Source organism: Staurois parvus, unplaced genomic scaffold (assembly GCF_062004578.1).
Source record: "Staurois parvus isolate SC_StPar_1 unplaced genomic scaffold, SC_StPar_1.0 ptg000897l, whole genome shotgun sequence".
Lineage (NCBI taxonomy): Eukaryota > Metazoa > Chordata > Amphibia > Anura > Ranidae > Staurois > Staurois parvus.
Genome location: NW_028318693.1, coordinates 440,622 through 461,002, shown reverse-complemented (window position 1 = coordinate 461,002; position 20,381 = coordinate 440,622). Strand labels below are relative to the sequence as shown.

The window sequence follows — 20,381 nt, the reverse complement described above, 5'->3', positions numbered from 1 at the left end:
GGCAAAAGTGTCCCTGCAGAGAGCTCCGCTATTTCTGACAGTTCTCTGACAGTTCCTTCACATTTACAGCGGTTGAAACATTGTATCTATTTGTTTCCATTTAGGATACAGATGTTTTTATTCGGAAATAGATACAATGTTTCAACCGCTGTAAATGTGAAGGAACTGTCAGAGAACTGTTAGAAATAGCGGAGCTCTCTGCAGATACACTTTTTGCTGTACTGGAATACTTCTTCTTTTAATTCTTCTTTTCATTCTTCTCATTATTCTTTTTTTCATTCTTCTTTTTTTCATTCTTCTTCTTCTTTTCTTATTCATGAAAAGAAGAATGAAAAGAAGAATGAAAAGGAGAAGAAGAAGAAGAATGAAAAGGAGAAGAAGAAGAAGAATGAAAAGGAGAAGAAGAAGAAGAAGAATGAAAAGAAGGAGAAGAAGAAGAAGAATGAAAAGGAGAAGAATGAAAAGGAGAAGAATGAAAAGAAGGAGAAGAATGAAAAGAAGGAGAAGAATGAAAAGAAGGAGAAGGAGAAGGAGAAGCTTTTCATTCTTCTTCTTCTTCTTCTTTTCATTCTTCTTCTTCTTCTTCTTCTTTTCATTCTTCTTCTTCTTCTTCTTTTCATTCTTCTTCTTTTCATTCAAGAATGAAAAGAAGAATGAAAAGAAGAATGCAAAGATGAAAAGAAGAAGAATCTTTTCATTCTTCTTCTTCTTCTTCTTCTTTTCATTCTTCTTCTTCTTTTCATTCTTCTTCTTCTTCTTTTCATTCTTCTTCTTCTTCGGAGGATGAGGATGAAGAAGAAGAAGAAGTAGGATGAAAATAAGAAGAATTCCAAGCCGGCAAAAAGTGTATCTGTCTCTGCAGATACACTTTTTGCCGGCTTGGAATTCTTCTTATTTTCATCCTACTTCTTCTTCTTCTTCTTCTTCTTCTTCCTCATCCGAAGAAGAAGAAGAGGATGAGGATGAGGAAGAAGAAGTAGGATGAAAATAAGAAGAATTCCAAGCCGGCAAAAAGTGTATCTGTCTCTGCAGATACACTTTTTGCCGGCTTGGAATTCTTCTTATTTTCATCCTACTTCTTCTTCTTCTTCTTCTTCTTCCTCATCCGAAGAAGAAGAAGAGGATGAGGATGAGGAAGAAGAAGTAGGATGAAAATAAGAAGAATTCCAAGCCGGCAAAAAGTGTATCTGTCAGAAATAGAGGAGCTCTGCAGATACACTTTTTGCCGGCTTGGAATTCTTCTTATTTTCATCCTACTTCTTCTTCATCCTCATCCTCTTCTTCTTCTGAGGATGAGGATGAAGAAGAAGAAGAAGTAGGATGAAAATAAGAATTCCAAGCCGTCAAAAAGTGTATCTGCAGAGCTCCGCTAAGAAATAGCGGAGCTCTGCAGATACACTTTTTGCCGGCTTGGAATTCTCCTTCTTCTCATCCTTCTTCTTCTTCTTCTTCTCCTTCTTCTCATCCTTCTCCTTCTTCTCAGCCTTCTCCTTCTTCTCAGCCTTCTCCTTCTCCTTCTTCTCAGCCTTCTCCTTCTCATCCTTCTCCTTCTTCTCAGCCTTCTCCTTCTTCTCAGCCTTCTCCTTCTTCTCAGCCTTCTCCTTCTTCTCAGCCTTCTCCTTCTCCTTCTTCTCAGCCTTCTCCTTCTTCTCATCCTTCTCCTTCTCCTTCTTCTCATCCTTCTCCTTCTTCTCCTTCCTCATCTCCAAGGGCATTTAAATTAAAGGTACAGTGTTCTGCACTAATATAAAGGCTCTCTGAAGCCTAGAAACCCTTTTTATAAGTTAAATTTGCAGCGAATAAATTCGCATCGAATCAAATGTCTTCCTCAAATTCGGCGAATCAGCCGAATCGAATTTTTTAAATAATTCGCTCATCTCTACTAATGATCTTCAAATGTTGTCCCAAACCTTTATTGCAGAAAGATCACATCTCAAAAGTGCAAATTTTTGGAGCTGTGCAGGACCCCTTTGTCTTGATGGAGTCCTTTTCAGCTCCAAAACGTTGCACTTTTCTGATGTGATGTAATCTTTCTGTAATAAACGTTTGGGACAACATTTGAAGATCCTTGGTATGTTGGCGAATATGTACATTGATTCATATTTATGTGGCTCCTCCAACCTCACCAAACCAGGTAGTGTAAAGCACCGTCCTCCCTGGTGTACAAATTCCTAGGAACAGAACCTTATAGAGCCATCATCAACCAGAGTTTCATGGAACCCTAGAGTTCCTCTAGAGGTTGCTAGGAGTTCTTTGATCTGTGACTTATTGACCCTTCCATTTGATGGTGCCTGCATAGTTGCAGGGTCAACACCAATCGGCAAAGTCAGCTACTTACCAGCACAGATCATTTTAGCTGTCTGAGAACCACATTAAGGGGCATTCTCTTACCTTGGCTACCAATGTAAGGGGCATTGATCTAATTGGCAACCAATGTAAGGGGCATTGTCAGGAAAGGGCTCACCACTGTGGCTCACCTGCTCTATGGGCTGCATACCGGGACTTACCAGCGAGTGCCTTTCAGCAGCCAGGATCTCACCTCCTGCAATCAAGCCATCACCTGAGGCTGATTGCAGGAGGTGTACTTAAACAGGAATCAGGCCTGTAATCAGTGCCTTGGTGTTTGTTTTCCCATGAGCCTGTGTTATCCTGTTTCCCTGAACCTGCTACTGGTTACCTACTCCTGTGATCAGCTCCATGTCCTGTCTTCCCTCTTGCACCCCATGCTTGATCTCCTGTGTATGACCCCAGCTAGCCCCGACTACGCTTTTATTTCTGTACATGTATATATTGGGTGAAGGGTTTGGTTTTTGTTTGCACTGTGCGTTTTGTATACTGGTGTATTTCATAATAAATTATATTATCTACATCACTCCTGAAGCCTGCTATTCCCTGTGTCAGTCCACACATCTCTGGTCATATTCGGGTTACTGACCGACATTGATCTATTTAGCCACCAATGTAAGGGGCATTGATCTAATTGGCCACCAATGTAAGGAGAATTGATCTATTTGGCCACCAATGTAAGGGGCATTGATCTAATTGGCCACTAATGTAAGGAGCATTGATCTATTTGGCCACCAATGTAAGGGGCATTGATCTAATTGGCCACTAATGTAAGGGGCATTGATCTAATTGGCCACTAATGTAAGGGGCATTCTTCTAATTGGCCACCAATGTAAGGAGCATTGATCTATTTGGCCACCAATGTAAGGGGCATTGATCTAATTGGCCACCAATGTAAGGAGCATTGATCTAATTGGCCACCAATGTAAGGGGCATTGATCTAATTGGCCACTAATGTAAGGGGCATTCTTCTAATTGGCCACCAATGTAAGGAGCATTGATCTAATTGGCCACCAATGTAAGGGGCATTGATCTAATTGGCCACCAATGTAAGGGGCATTGATCTAATTGGCCACCAATGTAAGGAGCATTGATCTAATTGGCCACCAATGTAAGGGGCATTGATCTAATTGGCCACTAATGTAAGGGGCATTCTTCTAATTGGCCACCAATGTAAGGGGCATTTGTCAGCTGTCCTCCAATTAATTCGGTTTAACAGAGGTTCCCTGAAATGTGAAAATTATTTTAAGGGTTCCTCTGGGGTGAAAATTCTGAGAGAGTCTGCTATTGATTGTCTTACCCAGTGACATGCCCACATTGAGCAGATTAGAATGGCTGCCCAGGGCCCAAAACTCCTAGGGGGGCCCATAACTGCCTGATCTGGTTATATGAGGTACAATAAAAAATACCTTGTCAGTCCTGATCCTCCTTCTCCACCATAGCTGAAATAACTGGTAAGTTCAAGACAGGCAGGTATGGCTCAGCAGTGCAGGACAGCAGGTCCCATGTAAATGAAACCGTTTGCCAGATTAATTGATAAATGCATTAACAATAGCTTTTATGTGCAGACTCAAAGAGGTTTCCTTTATTCTGTACAAAATAGGCTAAATTCAAAGATTGAACACCAGAATAAGTGTGCTTATTTAAAAAAAATAACTGTCTTGGCTTAAATAAAGATCCTTATCCTTATGTTAAAGCTTTTGTGAATTCCTTCTAAAGTCAGTTAAATGGAAAAAATTGTATAATTCAGTATAATGAAAAACACATGTAATACCAGTGCAGGCCGATCCGCACTTTCCCAGCTGTACCCAGGGGTGTATTTACCACAAGGCAAACAAGGCAGTTGCCTAGGGCGGCATTTTTCAGGGGGGCAGTGCCGTCCCCTGAAAGAATGAAAGGCAGCAGGAACACACGCAGCACGGGGACCAGGTGGCATCTCAGAAAGGCTGCAGGTTGATTGATGGTGTATGCAGAGCTTGACTCTTGTTCCTGGGGAGCTGTAAAGATGAGTGTCTTGCTGGGGTGGGGGGCTTGCCAGTGTATGGGGGGCAGTGGCAGTGAAAGGCTCTCTCAAGTGGGGGCAGGGCTGGGGTGTTGTTGGTCAATGTCAGGCTCTCTTTGTGGGGAAGGGTGGAGTTAGCTGGTGTCATGGTCTCTCCATGGGAAGGAACCAATTTTTGTGTTGCCTAGGGCAGTATGAAACCTAAATACACCACTGGCTGTTCCAGGTTTATGGATATGTATCAATAAAGGAGTCCGTTCTATTGGAGTGCAGTCATCCACTTTTTTTGTTTCCTATAAATGAAGATGCACTAATCTAACCAATTCTAACCTGTGTCTTGAAATGCCGCCACTTCACATCTTTTATTTCGCAATGCAAAAAATTGTGTTTCACATTCTGGCCAGCAATCTCCGGTATGATATATGATGAGCAAAGCCTGTTTCTAATTAAAAATAAAGGAGGTTCTTACCTGAATTGTACATGCAGTGCTGTCGTTTAATGCCTGGAAAGACAAAATGCGGGTAAGTGAGCGAGGAATTTATATATATACACACACATATATATATACACACACACACACACACATACACACACACATACATAAATACACACACTGTATATATGTAGTGATGCTTAACACTGGCATTACTGGCTACTGACTCTCCTGATCCAGTAACATTCTAGCTGTACAGATACAGGATAACCCTTTCCTGAGTCAATACAAGTTCTGATTATATCATAAGCCCTTATGTTTGGCGAGTCCCTCCTCCCTCCCCCCTCCCCCAGAAGCATGTTGGGTGCAGATATGTGTGGTTCGTTTTGTTCTAAATTTAAAACATTTAAATTCAGATTCAATTCTCATTATTCTATGATTCGGATGTATCTGAGTTTTCGAATTACAATAGTAACAAATTTAAACAAATCTTAAACACAAAATTTCATCCAAAATTCTAATTGATTTTGAATCGAATTTCAAAACCGAAATCAAATTAGAAAACAAAAAAAAATTAGAAAACAAAATTTGAAATATTAATATTGCTGACTGAAAATAAAAAGGACAGAACAGAAAATAAAAGGAATAGAATAGATTTGAATAGAGTAAAACAGAATAAAATAGAAAATAAAGGAATAGAATAGAACAGGATAGAAAAGAATAAAATAGATTTGAATAGAATATAAAATAATAGAATAAAATAGAATAGAAAAGGAATAGAAAATAAAACGTAAAACAGAAGAGAATAAAATAGAATTTAGAAGAATAGACTAGAGTCTGGATGGACTTTTGTCTTTTTTTCAGCCAGACTAACTATAACTATGTAAGAATAGAATACAACTATACAACGATCTTGTGTCTCTAAATATCACCCAAACCGTACTCGCCGCTCCTCACAAGACCTCCTACTCTCTAGCTCCCTTGTCTCCTCCTCCCATGCTTGTCTCCAGAACTTCTCCAGAGCTTCCCCCATCCTCTGGAACTCTCTATCCCAATTTATCAAACTATCACCTACTCTGCCCACTTTTAGGCGATCTCTGAAAAGCTCTTTCTTCAGGGAAGCCTATCCTGCCCTCAGCTAATACTGGAATCTTCTACTCTTCCAACCACTCCATCCCCCACAGTTACTGCCTTCTCTACCACTAGCCCCTCCCTCTTAGATTGTAAGCTCCAAGGAGCAGGGCCCTCCTAACCCTCTTGTATTGAACTGTATTGTTGCTGTATTGTCTCCCGTTATATTGTAAAGCGCTGAGAAAACTGTTGGCGCTATATAAATCCTGTATAATAATAATAATAACTACTGTCTTCCAAAAGTCTAAAAGAATAAAATAGAATAGAAAAGAACTAAATTATCATTATTTGGTGATTCAGACGTATCTGAGTTTTCAAATTACAATAGTAACGAATTTAAAAAATCTTAAACACAAAATTTCAACCAAAATTCTAACTTTTTTTGTTTTCTAATTTGATTTCGGTTTTGAAATTTGATTCAAAATCAAAATTAGAAAACAAAATTTGAAATATTAACATATTGCTGACTGAAAATAAAAAGGACAGAACAGAAAATAAAGGAATAGAATAGAAAAAATAGAATAGATTTGAATAGAGTAAAACAGAATAAAATAGAAAATAAAGTAATAAAATAGAAAATAAAAGGAATAGAATAGAACAAAATAGAAAAGAATAAAATAGATTTGAATAGAATATAAAATAATAGAATAGAAAAGGAATAGAAAATAAAGCGTAAAAAAGAACAGACTTTTTTTCAGCCAAACTATGTAAGAATAAAATACAACTGTCTTCCAAAAGTCTAAAAGAATAAAACAGAATAGAGTAAAACAGTAAAATAGAAAATAAAGGAATAAAAAGAACAGAATAGAAAAATAGAATAGAATGAATATAACTGTCTTCTGAAATTCGAGTAGAACCAGTTATTCTTCACAATGAATTCAGATCAATTTGATTCCATTCAAATCCACTGGAAAAAAACAAATAAACTAAATTAATTTAATTACAAATTCAACAAAACAAAATGAGTAATTTAAAAAAATCGATACAAAACAAAAAACAATATTTTTTGTTCTGCACGTTTCTAGTTGGATGTTTTATGTGTGAACTACTAAAGTAATTTTGACATTGGGTGACTTGATCCTCAAAAGAAATGGTAACAGAGAATGGCCGAATCTAGGGGGGTGCTGGAGTGGGTTGTGCCCCCCCCCCCCGATGCCGATTCTGCCCCCCCAGACCTACCTGTCGGACATAAGTCAAAACAACAGCGTAGCTGCAGCAGCCTACACACAGTGCTGATTGAGGCTTAGACTGTCTGTAATGGATTCCAGCTTATGTGCTGTGTGTATAGAGGAGTTCAGTGATCTGTGACCAGGCTGAGTGGGGTATTTTAGTAATGGTGGGTGAGCAGAAGAAGTGCCATCCAGGGGTGGACTGACAACTCATGGGGCCCCCCGGGCAATAGGGGATCATGGGGCCCCTGTGTCCTTGCCCAAACTCAAAAGAGCCTATGAAAAAGGTACCAGGGGCATCTCATGGGGCCCCCTACTGACCCCGGGCCCTCGGGCAGTGCCTGAGTTTCCAAATGGTCAGTCCGCCCCTGGTGCCATCTGTACCCTCACCCTGAAGAGTAATACCAGCTCTTGCTCCCTAAATTTAGAAGTGATTCACTGCAGCTTTCTGTAATATAGATACTACCATTATTGAGATCTGTGCTGTGGTTGTGCAACAAAGTCTATGTAGTGCAATGTGCCTCATTTAGCGAACATTCCCTAGCTCATTGTCTTTCTCAAAATATATTAGCAATTCATTATGTATCGTTTCTTAGTTCGCAAAGTACGCACTGACCCAGACGGTAATACAACCTTCCAGTCCACTGGTCCTTCACACAATCCAGAAGAGCTCCCATGCACTGGCCCCTGGACAAGCTCTACCCCACGCACTTCCAACCAAAGTAAGACTCCACGGTCACAGGCACCGCAACTTTAGAAGAGTGTTTCTCAACCTTTTTTCAGTCAAGGAACCCTTTAAAATTATGGACAGTCCAGTGGCACCCTTTAACATTATGGACAGTCTTGAGGCACCCCATTCTAAAATGGGGTGCCTCAAGACTGTCCACGATTTTAAAAGGGCACCCCATTTTAAAATGTGAAAAACTTCTAATAGATTTATATAACGCAGCAACACCCACACATGTAGGACACCCAACATTAGAGGGGATTTATTCTTCCAACGCAAATACACTTTTGCACACTGGTACTGACTAGTACTTCAGTGTTTCTCTTCTCCCTCAGTTTTTCACCATCACTGAGCTAATGTGACCCCAGCACTGATGGAGAGAGGCGGGGAAGGGTCAAACTAGGATGCTGCGCAGGCAGCCAACATCCTCCTTATCAACTGATGATGTCATTGGTTGTCAGGACACCTGTGGCTAGAAGGTCATAATGGAGCACAATGAAAACCTGTGGCTTTGTGTAACTAAAAGGCGGGCTTGTTCCACCCGCTGGCTAGTATACAAGTTCTGGGCAAATTTTAGACATTTTGCCAAGGCACCCCTGAGGAAACCTCAAGGCACCCTGGTTGAGAAAGGCCGATTTTAGATCATGGTTCAACCTCCCTAGCGGTATGATTATTTATTTAATTTATTTCAGGTACTTATATAACGCCGTACATTTACGCAGCACTTTACATATATATTGTACATTCACATCAGTCCCTAACCCTCAAGGGACACTTCTCTCTGACACACAGTCTCTGTTGGATAGCTAGCCCAGACCCTAGATCAGGGGTGTCAAACTGGTGGCCCTCCAAGCTGTTGCGAAACTACAAGCCCCATCATGCCTCTAATTTTGGGAGTCATGCTTGTAACTGTCAATCTTTCATTGCCTCATGGGACTTGTAGTTTGGCAACAGTTGAAGGGCCGCCAGTTTGACACCTGTGCCCTAGATGAACTCCTCTTCACCCAGTAATCTGAAGGTTTTCTTCCCGAGCAGGGGATCTGGCTCCTCTTCCCTTAAGTAAGGTGCACAGTTACTAGCAAAGGGCTAATCTGGCTTCCCTCCAGAGTGCTCCTTCCCCTATCCGCCCAGGGGGTGCAAGTGTACTCACTCACATCCTCTTCTGTACCGCTTGTGGATTGGCTGCTGCTACTAGGCCTATCAGCTGGGCTGCTCTTTTCCTGCCCCTCTCTCAGGGGGCCAGCAAGTCCTGAGTTTTCTTCCTTTCCAGCTCCAAGCTTGCAGGCAGGCCCCATCCCACTAGGCCTCTTGGTGACCTTCCTCCTCCAGCCTCACATTTTCCTGCGTCTCACTCCTCTCCCACCACCACCCTCCTTCTACTGAGCAGGCTCCAGCACGTTTAAGGGAGTCCAGCCCCTTGCCAAGCCTCCTGTTCGGGATTACCTGAAGTATCTCAACAGTGCAGCCAACCACTCCTCAGATCCATCCACTGCCTCCAAGGCCCTCCTCCAAAAGCATCAGAGCAGGGGAAGTTTCCAGAGGGACTGGCCTGCAGTCTCTCATTCCTGACCAGAATTTGACCCCTCTGACTATCTCACCTGAGCTGCTAATCTGCTCTTCTCTAGCCATCAGGGTCTAGCCCCCCCCCTAGTTAAAGTAGAAGGGTGCTACACATCTAAATTGTGTAGGTTTTCTTTTACTAACGTGGGGACACCAGCTGAACCAGTAAATACTGTGATTTCAGAGTGGTGATGACAGAGGTGCAAGATAATAAAATTGCAACTTCTGTTGGCAAGTGCAGCAAACTGTGAAATACAAGATGACAACAAAGGCAATGGCAGCATGCAATGTGTCACATAATGACAGTGCCACACTTAAATGGACACATTTCAGAGTGGTGGATGGCATTGCTGATTGATGTTATTACCCATTGAGATTTTCATCAGCGTAGCACTCTACACTTGTTTTATGTTAGATAACTTTGTTGAATCTATATGGATATATTTCTGTTTCATACCACTAAATATGGTAGCTGTGCATGCTAGATAGTGGATGTCATTATGGACCTTTGTTGTTGGGACTTATTTGCTTCATACGGGCTTTGCAGTCCCATATAAGTCTATGAGAATTAAAGTAGGTCAGAAGGAGGTCAACTGCTGGTCAGAAGGAGGTCAACTGCTGGTCAGATGGAGGTCAACTGCTGGTCAGAAGGAGGTCAACTGCTGGTCAGAAGGAGGTCAACTGCTGGTCAGATGGAGGTCAACTGCTGGTCAGATGGAGGTCAACTAAGGGTCAGAAGGAGGTCAACTGAAAGTCAAAAAGTGGTAAAAAAAAAAAGTCAAATACAAACTAGAGGAAGGTCAACTGCAGGTCTGAAGGACAACCGCAGGTCAGATGCACTTATCAATGAATTCTGAATGTTCCCAGAGGCATTTCAAACTGATGCCTTAAACACAAGCTCTTATTAATGTATCCCGTTGCTCAAGATAGAGAGAGACTCCCAATCTCCAAGCACAACTCCTCCTGTAGGTGCTAGCCCAGGCCATGTGCTGCATAGATGAGAACAAAGGAAGTCCGATTGGCTGCCCTCCAAACAATCCACTTCATTGAACCCAGATAAAACCAATACAGACAATGGAAATACAGTAGGGGACTGTTTGCAGTGCAGCTGATCGGACTTCCTTTGTTTACAAGCTCTTATTAACCTCAATCATGATTTACCTGTTAGGCATAATTATGTTATATTGTTACTGGAAATACTGTATATTGAATATTATATACCATGGGACAGACTTGGGGAGAGAGAGGTGATTCAGATTAGGGTTATACCGGTATTGTGGTCTAAATATAACACAAATGACTACAGTAAAGAGGAGTATTGTTTTTGTGAATTACAATTACTGTATGATGTTAAACAGAACATAATACAATATTATTTGGAATCAAGGCTTGTGGTAGGGAGGCACTAACCTTAAAGTGGTTATAAACCATTACATACCCAATGAACAGGGGCAGACTGACAACTGATGGGGCCCCCGAGCAATAGGGGATCATGGGGCCCGTGTCCTTGCCCAAACACAAAAAAGGCTATGAAAAAGGTACCAGGGGCATCTCATGGGGCCCCCTACTGACTCCGGGCCCTCGGGCAGTGCCCGAGTTTCCAAATGGTCAGTCCGCCCCTGCCAGTGAAGTGACTGACCTTAGGTGATGCACAGAGATGAAATTAATCCTCCCACATAAGCTGTACCTGTTTATCTGCAACCTTCTCTTTTCTACAGCCATTAAAATGCAGAATTTACACAGCATCTCTCAGCTATGAAAAGCAGGGGGCAGGGAGCTGAAGTTACACTGTACAGAGCTCAGTGAAGGGATCTCGGAGCCCTGATTGGAGGGAAGGGACACACCCTTTCCCCCTGAGGCTGTCAATCTGCTGGAGCTCCCTCCCATTACCTTTTTTCTTGTCAGAAGTGGCTAAGGCTATAGGTTCACACCTATGCAGATTGCGTTTGAGCCATTTCTGCATTGAGTTTTGGATGTGAATTTTCCACATTTTTAATGAGGTTTTTTTTTGGGGGGGGTTCATTTTTCTTGTTGCTAGGCAGATATAAAATGCAACATGGATCAAAAATGCGGCAACAATGCAATACATGCTTTTCTGCAGCATTTCCATTGAAGTCTATAGAACCAAAAACGCATCTTTTTGCATCCCCGACCCTTTCCAAAAAATGCACCGGGTGAAAACGTACAGATGTGAACATGTCCCATAGGAAATCATGTTAAATAGACTGTACTGCATTTCTGAAAAATACAAAACGCTGCAGAGAATGCTTAGCTGCGATCCTAGGGTTATGCAGATAGAGGAAGGAGGCTGCAGAGAAAAATGATACTAAGTGCTCCGGATTCAGACAAGTACACACTATATGCTGTTTTCATACGGTATTTCATGCTTGAGATTTGCAACCACTTTAAGGATTACATACATGGTGCAAATTATATCTGGACCTTGGGAATTAGGTAAAAAAAAATACCCCCTCAGTAGGCTCACCTCTGTACTGCAAGGGTTACATGCTTGCTTAGTCTATGGGTAGAGCAATAGGCTGTAACACTTACATTTTTCTTCCCCCCCCCCCCCATCCCCCAACAGGCTTTTGGTGCTCACTTCTTTTCTCTGATACTCCGAATTGTGGACAAGCCCTTGTTGTCCTTATGTACAATGCAGGTCTATTGGTCCTGCATTGTACTTGATGACCTAAGAATAAACCCCAAGCCTGAGCATCTTAACAAAAGAAAAGACTTTGGGGGACCAATTGCATAGATGGAGGGAGCCTGCCAGAGCAAGAAATAAGGAAGGTACCACTAGACTAAACAAGTATTAAAAGTAAACCTTGCAGTGGGGGTGGGGGATGCTGCAAGGGTAGTTCTTTAAAATTCCCAGAATTCAACTTTAAGGTCTTGGACCTAAGACCTAACACTCCCAATACTGAATTATGTTTTGGGGTGGTTTAAGAACTGTATGGATGAGCTTTTGTCTTGTGTTGACAGTATCAGTTTGGTGCCATTACACCAGGGCCAGTGCTTCCACTAGGCAAACTAGACAGCTGCCTAAGGCACACTGGCACCTAGGGGCGCCTGGGTGCAGAACAGGCCAGAACTCTCTGCATGGAATGCCACCACGTCATGAATGATCCTCCAGCTGGGGGAGAGGCAGCAGAGGGGAGGAAGAAAAGACAGAGGAAGATACCCAGTGTCTGGGGCCAGTGTAGCAGCTGAGCTGCAGCTCCTTCCAGTGTTCCTCTCAGACACAGTCTCTTACTGCAACCTGGCTAGCAGCTGCTGCTGATCACTGGAGTTCCAGCCGTTCTGTTCCAATTCATTAGTGGAGGTGAAGCTGTACCTGAGGAAGGTAATGTCTGGCTCTGATGTCTCGTGTCTGTGTGAGTGTGACCCGGCCGGCCACCCATCTATCACATGTGCAATGTGTCAGTGAGTGATGACATCATCACAATCGTAAAGCCTACTTTTCTAGTGCCTGCTGATCTGTGTCAGTGTTAGTGGTGGTGTGTTGTGTTGGATCTGTCACTGTGTGGGATCACTCAGTTCAGGTGTTCGCTCGGTGTGTGTGTGTGTGGGAGCTGGGCTGCCTGCTGTCATAGCGTTTTATCTCCTCCCCCTTGCCTGGGGAATTCCAGCTTGGGCTGTCAGCAGGGGTGGACTGACAACTCATGGGGCCCCCAGGCAATAGGGGATCATGGGGCCCCTGTGTCCTTGCCCAAACTCAAAAAAGCCTATGAAAAAGGTACCAGGGGCATCTCATGGGGCCCCCTACTGACCCCGGGCCCTCGAGCAGTGCCCGAGTTTCCAAATAGTCAGTCCGCCCCTGGATGTCAGAGTGTGGATCCATCATCCTCCACTCATTGCCACCCAGCCACTGCCAGCTACAGATACAGTCTGTCCAGGACACGGATTTCATCTTTAACCACTTGTCTACCGGGCACTTTTACCCCCTGCCTGCCCAGGCCAATTTTCAGTTTTCACCGCTGTTGCACTTTGAATGACAAATTGCGCGGTTATGCAACACTGTACCCAAATTAAATTTTTGTTATTTTTTTGAGACAGATAGAGCTTTCATTTGGTGGTATTTAATCACCTCGGGGTTTTTATTTTTTGCTAAACATCCCAAAAACAACTGAAAATTTTGAAGAAAAAAAAGTTTTCTTAGTTTCTGTTATAAAATTTTGTAAATAAGTGATTTTTCTCCTGATGTGTGCTAATGAGGCTGCAGTGATGGGCACTGGTAGGTGGCACTGATGGGCATTGACAGGCATCACTGATGGGCACTGAAAGGCAGCACTCATATATGGCCCTGATAGGTGGCACTGAAAGGCAGTTGAGATGGGTACTGATATGTGGTAATGATGAGCAGTGATGGACACTGACAGGTGGCACTGATGGGCACTGACAGGTGGCACTGCTGGGGCTACACTGATCATCAGGGCACACTGATAATCAGTGCCCTGATGATCAGTGTAGATGTCCCCTCTGAGGAATGCCGATTACTGGCTTTCCTCTCCTCTCCTCTGTCAGTGTGACAGCTCGTGAGGAGAGAAATGCCGATAACCGGCATTTCCTTATTTACATGCGATCAGCTGTGATTGGACACAGCTGATCACATGAGAGAGCCGACATTTTCGACTCTGTCCGTTGAACGGTGAACCACTGTGTCCCAGGGACACAGCGCACCACCGATCGGCGCGCTGCGTGCTCCCAGGGGCGAGCATGCGCGATTAGAGTGGGAGGACGTCATATGATATGAGGGAGGCGGTTAATATTGGTGCTGGTGGCATCTGTTTTTAATTTTTTTTTTTGGGGGGGGGGGGGGCGCAAGTAGCTGGTCTTGCCTAGGGCACAAAATAGTCTAGCACCAGCCCTGCACTACACCATTCATTGGAAGGAACATTTGATCTGCATTGACCTCAATTGCATTTGACCTGCTTCTAGTGGTTTTTGTATCATCATAGACTTGTATGGGAATGCAAAGCCTGCTTGAAGTGAACAAAAGCCTGTCTACACAGGTCCATAGGATGGCTTGTTCATTTCCTATGGACATGCACACATTTTCAACTTTAATAAAACATTTTCAGTAAGTGCAATTATGCTATCTCCTGCAAAGTTTTATTGCACAGTGGGGCCCCGTTAGGTATAACTGGCATGGTTTTAAGTAATTTTTAAATTGATACCAATAGAAACATATAATATGTTTTTTTAATAGTTCTGCATGGATCTGCCTCAGTAACCCACACTCCACCCTCTCTTCTATTACCAATTTTTATTATACAGGATTTATATAGCGCCAGAAAGGTTTGCTCAGCGCTGTACATTATAATGGGATACAGTACACGAGACAGTACAGTGACAATATGATTCAATACATGAGGGGTTCAAGGGCCCTGCTCCTTGGAGCTTACAATCGAGGAGGGGATAGTGGTACAGGAGGAAATAGCTGTGGGGGATGGAGTGGTGGGAAGAGCGGAGGAGATCGGCAATTAGGTGAGGGTGGGGTAGGCTTCCCTGAAGAGATAGGTTTTCAGCGTGCGCCTAAAGGGGAGGAGGGTAGGTGACAGTCTAATGGATTGGGGTAGGGAGTTCCACAGGATGGGGGAAGCCCTGGAGAAGTCCTGGAGATGGGCATGGGAGGAGGAGACCAGGGGACTAGAGAGTAGGAGGTCTTGTGAGGAGCGGAGAGTATGTTTAGGGTGGTATTTGGATATCAGATCGGTGATGTAGTTTGGGACAGTATTATGAACAGCTTTATACGTCAGGGTTAGCATTTTGAATTTTATCCGTTGGGCAATCAGAAGCCAGTGGAGGGTTTGGCAGAGAGCGGTGGCGGATACGGAGTGGTTAGTAAGGTGGATGAGTCTGGCCGCAGAATTCAGGATAGACTGAAGAGGGGATAGCCTGCGGTGAGGTAGGCCGATAAGGAGGGAGTTACAGTAGTCGAGTCGTGATATAATGAGGGAGTGAATGGGTTGCTTAGTGTTTTCCGGGGTTAGGAACGGGCGTATTTTGGAGATGTTGCGGAGGTGAAGTCAGTTAGAATTGCTTCATTTACAGGTTTCTTTGCTGCTTTCTCTAGTGGCAATACTTTGAACATGCTTACTGAACAACTGCTGTAAGAAATGTTGTTACAGGATAAACCTGAGTACCAATATTGCAGCTTCACATGGGCCCTCTGGGGCTTTGTGAACCATTTTTAGTATAGATTTGTCTACAACATTGTATACATAGTGAATATTTATTTATACTGGGGCAGTAGCTGAATGGGAGAGACAAAAATGTGTTCTTGGCCAGGGCCCCATTGAGGACTATCAGCTAAGCCCTGCTGTGATGTTTAGCACAGGCACTTTTGCAGCTCACAGTGGTGGAATGCGAAGAGTGCCAAAGTAATATAAATCTGTTGAAGGATCTTAGCCTGATCTGAGCTCCCCTTTAACTCACCTCCCAGATAGGCACAATTGTAGAAGCTGCATCTCCTGCTGGACGACTGCAATACAAACTTGTTGCCCTTCTCGATGTAGCGCACAACATGGAAGACCTCATCCACCGGGATCAGAACTTCCTTCTGGGACGGGAAGTAGGAGAATTTCTCTATGGCGGCCCCAAAGCATGTGGTGATGTTGAAGAAGGATGCGTTGCCGAATTGTTGCGCCTCTTTGATGTCGGTAGATGAAGAGGTGAATTGGCCGAGTCTGACAGGGTCACTGAGGTTGGAAGGGGGTTCAAACATGATCTTGCTCGATCCCCGGTATGTGAGCCATGGCTGCCCTGCACACCCATCACGGAGCAACGCCAGGGCTCTGGTGAGGTAAAAATGTAAGGAGTGGAATGAAAAGGATGATGAATTGGTGCCATATTCCCTTACTGCCCGATTTAACTGTTTGTACACCGGTAGGGTCATATTGCTGTAGACTAACAAGGCAATCCCGTACTCTTCTTTGAATCCAGCTGGAAGAGATTTTATCAATGTCTTTCTGATTGGCCATGTTTCAGAGGCGTCCAACCAAGCCACATCCAGCGCCTTGTTTATCTGTCTTTCTTCTTTGAGTATATCTGGTGCCAGGGATTCCATTCTATCCACACATCCAACATATTGGTCATCAAAAGAGTCCTGGTAGATTCCCAGTTGGACCCGTAGACTCACAACCTTCATAGGGTAAAAAAAAAAAAAAAAACCACAAACTGAAGCACTGGTTCAAGTTAGTCACACACGTTACAAACAAATTCTACACATTTTGCACACAGTCTCCCTTACACTAACATTTATGTAATGAAAGGGCCTAGCTAAAAATTAATTCTGTCCATACCCAATCAGACAGTCCCTCACACTACATACTTGCCAGAAAATCTAGGAGCCCTTCCAGACCTAACCATTATGGAGCCTTTCTTTGGCACCCAAAGACAATGCCCCTTAGGTGCACATACATTGCAGTACACCACAATGAAAGTTTGTGCATTATCATGGTCCTAGCAGGGGCAGACTGACCATTCAAGCACTCGGGCACTGCCCGAGGGCCTGGGGTCAGTAGGGGGCCCCATAAAATGCCCCTGGTACCTTTTATAGGCTTTTTTGGGTGTGTTTTGAGTGTGGACAAGGACACAGGGGCCTCATGATCCCCAATTGCCCGGGGGCCCCATGAGTTGTCAGTCCGCCCCTGGGTCCTAGTGTGCTACATCAGAAAAAAAATGGTATATGTACAATTTTTGGCTAATTTGTGTGTGTTAGCATCTCTGCTACACATTATCTGTTTAGCATCTCCTTGGGGAGATTTAACCTATTTATCCTGGTCACCTGGACCTTTGTCCTGGATCATTTGACAGGCATAGAGCTTTTGATAGGCTGTCAAATTTGCTTTAACCAGAAATGAACTCTCCTGCACTCTGAGACCCAGATAGGTGGCAGATAGATGGAACCAGAACTGGAAAAATTTGACCACCAGTGCATATAGGGTTGTGCAGTTTCAAACAAGGCTGGGGAAGCCCGACCAGTACTGCAAAGCGAAACAAAACAAAAAGCGCACCAACCTTGCGCATTACCTCAGTAACAAAATTTTATTCAATACAGAATGATACTCACAAACAGCGAAGTAATTCAAGCATTTAAGTCCTCAAAGGGACTTGAACATTAGGCAGCCTCCGCGAGTGTCAGCACTGCAGTGAATCACAGAGGGGACGCCACCTTAAAGGACCTGCCAAAGTATGTCTGAGCATTTGAGCAAACCATCAGCTGGACTCCCTAGTGCCTCCAACAAGTTTTCTGTGTGATCCCCAGTGACTCCTAACACTTCCAGTGCTCCTGAGACCCAAATATCTGCCAGCTGTATCCTATTCTTGTGTAACCCATGTGCACCCCAACTTTTTTCCTCCAACCTGCTTCCAGCAACCCTGTGACTTACAGCATCCCAGCATTCTTTCTGGCAAATCACAAGAGATTTATTGTTAGTAATGCTGAGGGAAGATATACATATTTGAGGTAACCTTGGAGAGTGGTCATTGCCTCCTAGACTTGCCAGGAGAGTACACAGTGTTGGAGGTCTTTTCCTCCCAGGCCTGCTTTTTGGGGAGCTGTGCTGAAAGAGGGTACTGCTGAGTATAAGCTGCTGGTGGTAGTGGACATTTCAAGAAGTTCTGGCTTCTCACCCTAGAAGGTATTCATTTTATTTGGTTGTGCCCAATAGTCCACCAATACAGATTGCCAGCTTCAGCTTGAAGGTCCATAGTCTTATTGGCTGTTGCTGGAAGAGAAGTCTGGAGCCAATTGTATCTACTGTGGGTTATCCTTTGACTTAATCCCCTCTCCTGATTTTACAGTGTTTTGAAAAAACTGAGACATACTAAATTGACTGGCACCCTTTAGGTTGGTAGGTTAAGGTCGGGCCCACCTAAGAGGGTTACACTTTTAAAGGCTTCTAGGAAGGAGGATGAGTTTATTTCCTTCCTGGCAGGTTCTCTGAAATAGTGTGGGAGAAGTTTAGGTAGAAGGAGAAAGTTGCTGGCCATGGGAAGGAGAGCCATGAAGGGGAACAGCACATAGAAGCAGGAACTTACCCCTTTTCCTTTCCCCCTGGAGATGGGCACAAGGGATACCTCACTAACCCTATGGGACTAGGGATTGTTTTTGGAGAAAAACCTGTTTAACAGACTGTGTTGGGCCCAAGGCCTGATTGACCATAGTACACTGATTCTTCAGCAAAGAAGTTTGTCTACATGCAGCCACTGTGTGAGTTCTTCAGGTAACATAGTGGATGTAGTGAGAGAGCAAGAGTGATCAGAGATGCCACTTGGCTGCTGAGCCCTGGGGAAAGTGGGCCAGCGTCTAGATACCCCTGGGAGTGAGGGGGTACAGCCACACAACCAGGAGAGTGGGCAGAGGATCCACTCACTGGTCCCCCACCCGCACATCAAGAGTAATAGAGTGTAACCAACAGGTCAGTACTTTACAGTAATGTGTAATCCAATTTTACCACCCCCTACTAAGTTAAAGCATGAGAATGCACCAACCATGGTGCACTGCATGATACAGCCATTTGAATGGCACTCTCAATGTACTATACCTGTAGAGGGCAATGCACTAGACGCAAAAACGGTAATGTAGGTGCATGGTCAGCCCATAAAGTAATGTAACCAGGAGCGGACTGACCATTTGGAAACTTGGGCACTGCCTGAGGGCCCGGGTCAGTAGGGGGCCCCATAAGATGCCCCGGTACCTTTTTCATAGGCTTTTTTGAGTTTGGGTAAGGGCACAGGGGCCCCATGATCCCCTATTGCCCGGGGGCCCCATGAGTTGTCAGTCCGCCCCTGAATATAACTTAATGTACAACCCCTGTTGGCAGCAAAAAATCCAAACTCAGATAGGTGCTGTCATTTAAAATATAGCTTTGAAGGTGCAAGGATTCAACCTAGGTCTGTAGCCCCTGTCCTCGTTATTTTCACCCTCAGGCCCGGGAGAAATAAAGCTCCGACACAGAAGTGTGCAAGCCAGGGGCGGACCGACCATTTGGAAACTCGGGCACTGTCCGAGGGCTCGGGGTCAGTAGGGGGCCCCATGAGATGCCCCTGGTACCTTTTTCATAGGCTTTTTTGAGTTTGGGCAAGGACACAGGGGCCCCATGATCCCCTATTGCCCGGGGGCCCCATTAGTTGTCAGTCCGCCCCTAGTGCAAGCTAAATCTCTGAAAGTTTAATGCGTGACAAGAACTGTTATACAGAACTCCGTAGGCGTTGATTAATCTCAGGATGACCAATTAAACATTCCATTCTGATCAGTATAGTAACATGAAGACCAGAAACTGCAGTTAGTTGAGGGATCCCATATAAGGAAGTTCCGTTTACAGAAATGAAACTAATGTAAGGAAACGAGAGAGAAGTTACAAAATCGAAACTAACTGATCACACATCTAGAAATGGAGGCATTATACAGAATGGATACCTGTTCATAAGACATTTCCTTACAGAAGGTACGTCTCTCCAAATTCCTGAAGTCTCAGCAGCTCCATTCCCAGGGGCGGACTGACCATTTGGAAACTCGGGCACTGCCCGAAGGCCCGGGGTCAGTAGGGGGCCCCATGAGATGCCCCTGGTACCTTTTTCATAGGCTTTTTTGAGTCTGGGCAAGGACACAGGGGCCCCATGATCCCCTATTGCCCGGGAGCCCCATGAGTTGTCAGTCTGCCCCTGTCCATACCTGTAATATTTTGCTCATTGATCACCCTCTGCTCCACCTTTATGTCCTGAGCTGTGCACAGTGGACGGCAGTGGGACACAATGGTGATCACTCATACCAGAAACAATAGATAATTTGGCATGGGGACGATCATTGACATCTTTACATGTAGAACCAGTCTCCTGCTGGAGTGAAGTATTCTATCCATCTAGAAGTACCTGGATTAGTAAATATGAACAGCTCTTTACATCCAGCAATGTTATAAACTCAGGATTTTTGTTTTTTCACAGCTTTACTCCATACAGAATCCGCCTCATATTCAGGACAGATACAGCAAGAGACACCCCTCCATG

General features: G+C 44.0%; 1 protein-coding gene across 2 annotated transcripts in view; it reads right to left on the bottom strand.

Moving 5' to 3' along the window:
• Positions 1–20,381, bottom strand: part of LOC149442247 (ecto-ADP-ribosyltransferase 5-like) — a 37,483-nt gene that overhangs the window by 4,418 nt on the left and 12,684 nt on the right. Inside the window, exons 3-4 of one of the 2 annotated variants that reach the window (XM_089656313.1) lie at positions 15,807–16,512; positions 4,818–4,850 (exon numbers count right to left, since the gene is read on the bottom strand). In XM_089656313.1, coding sequence (XP_089512439.1) covers positions 4,818–4,850; positions 15,807–16,512 — 739 coding nt within the window. Of the gene's footprint in view, positions 1–4,817; positions 4,851–6,620; positions 6,820–15,806; positions 16,513–20,381 lie in introns of those variants that run through there. The other variant, XM_089656314.1, reaches the window with a different exon arrangement.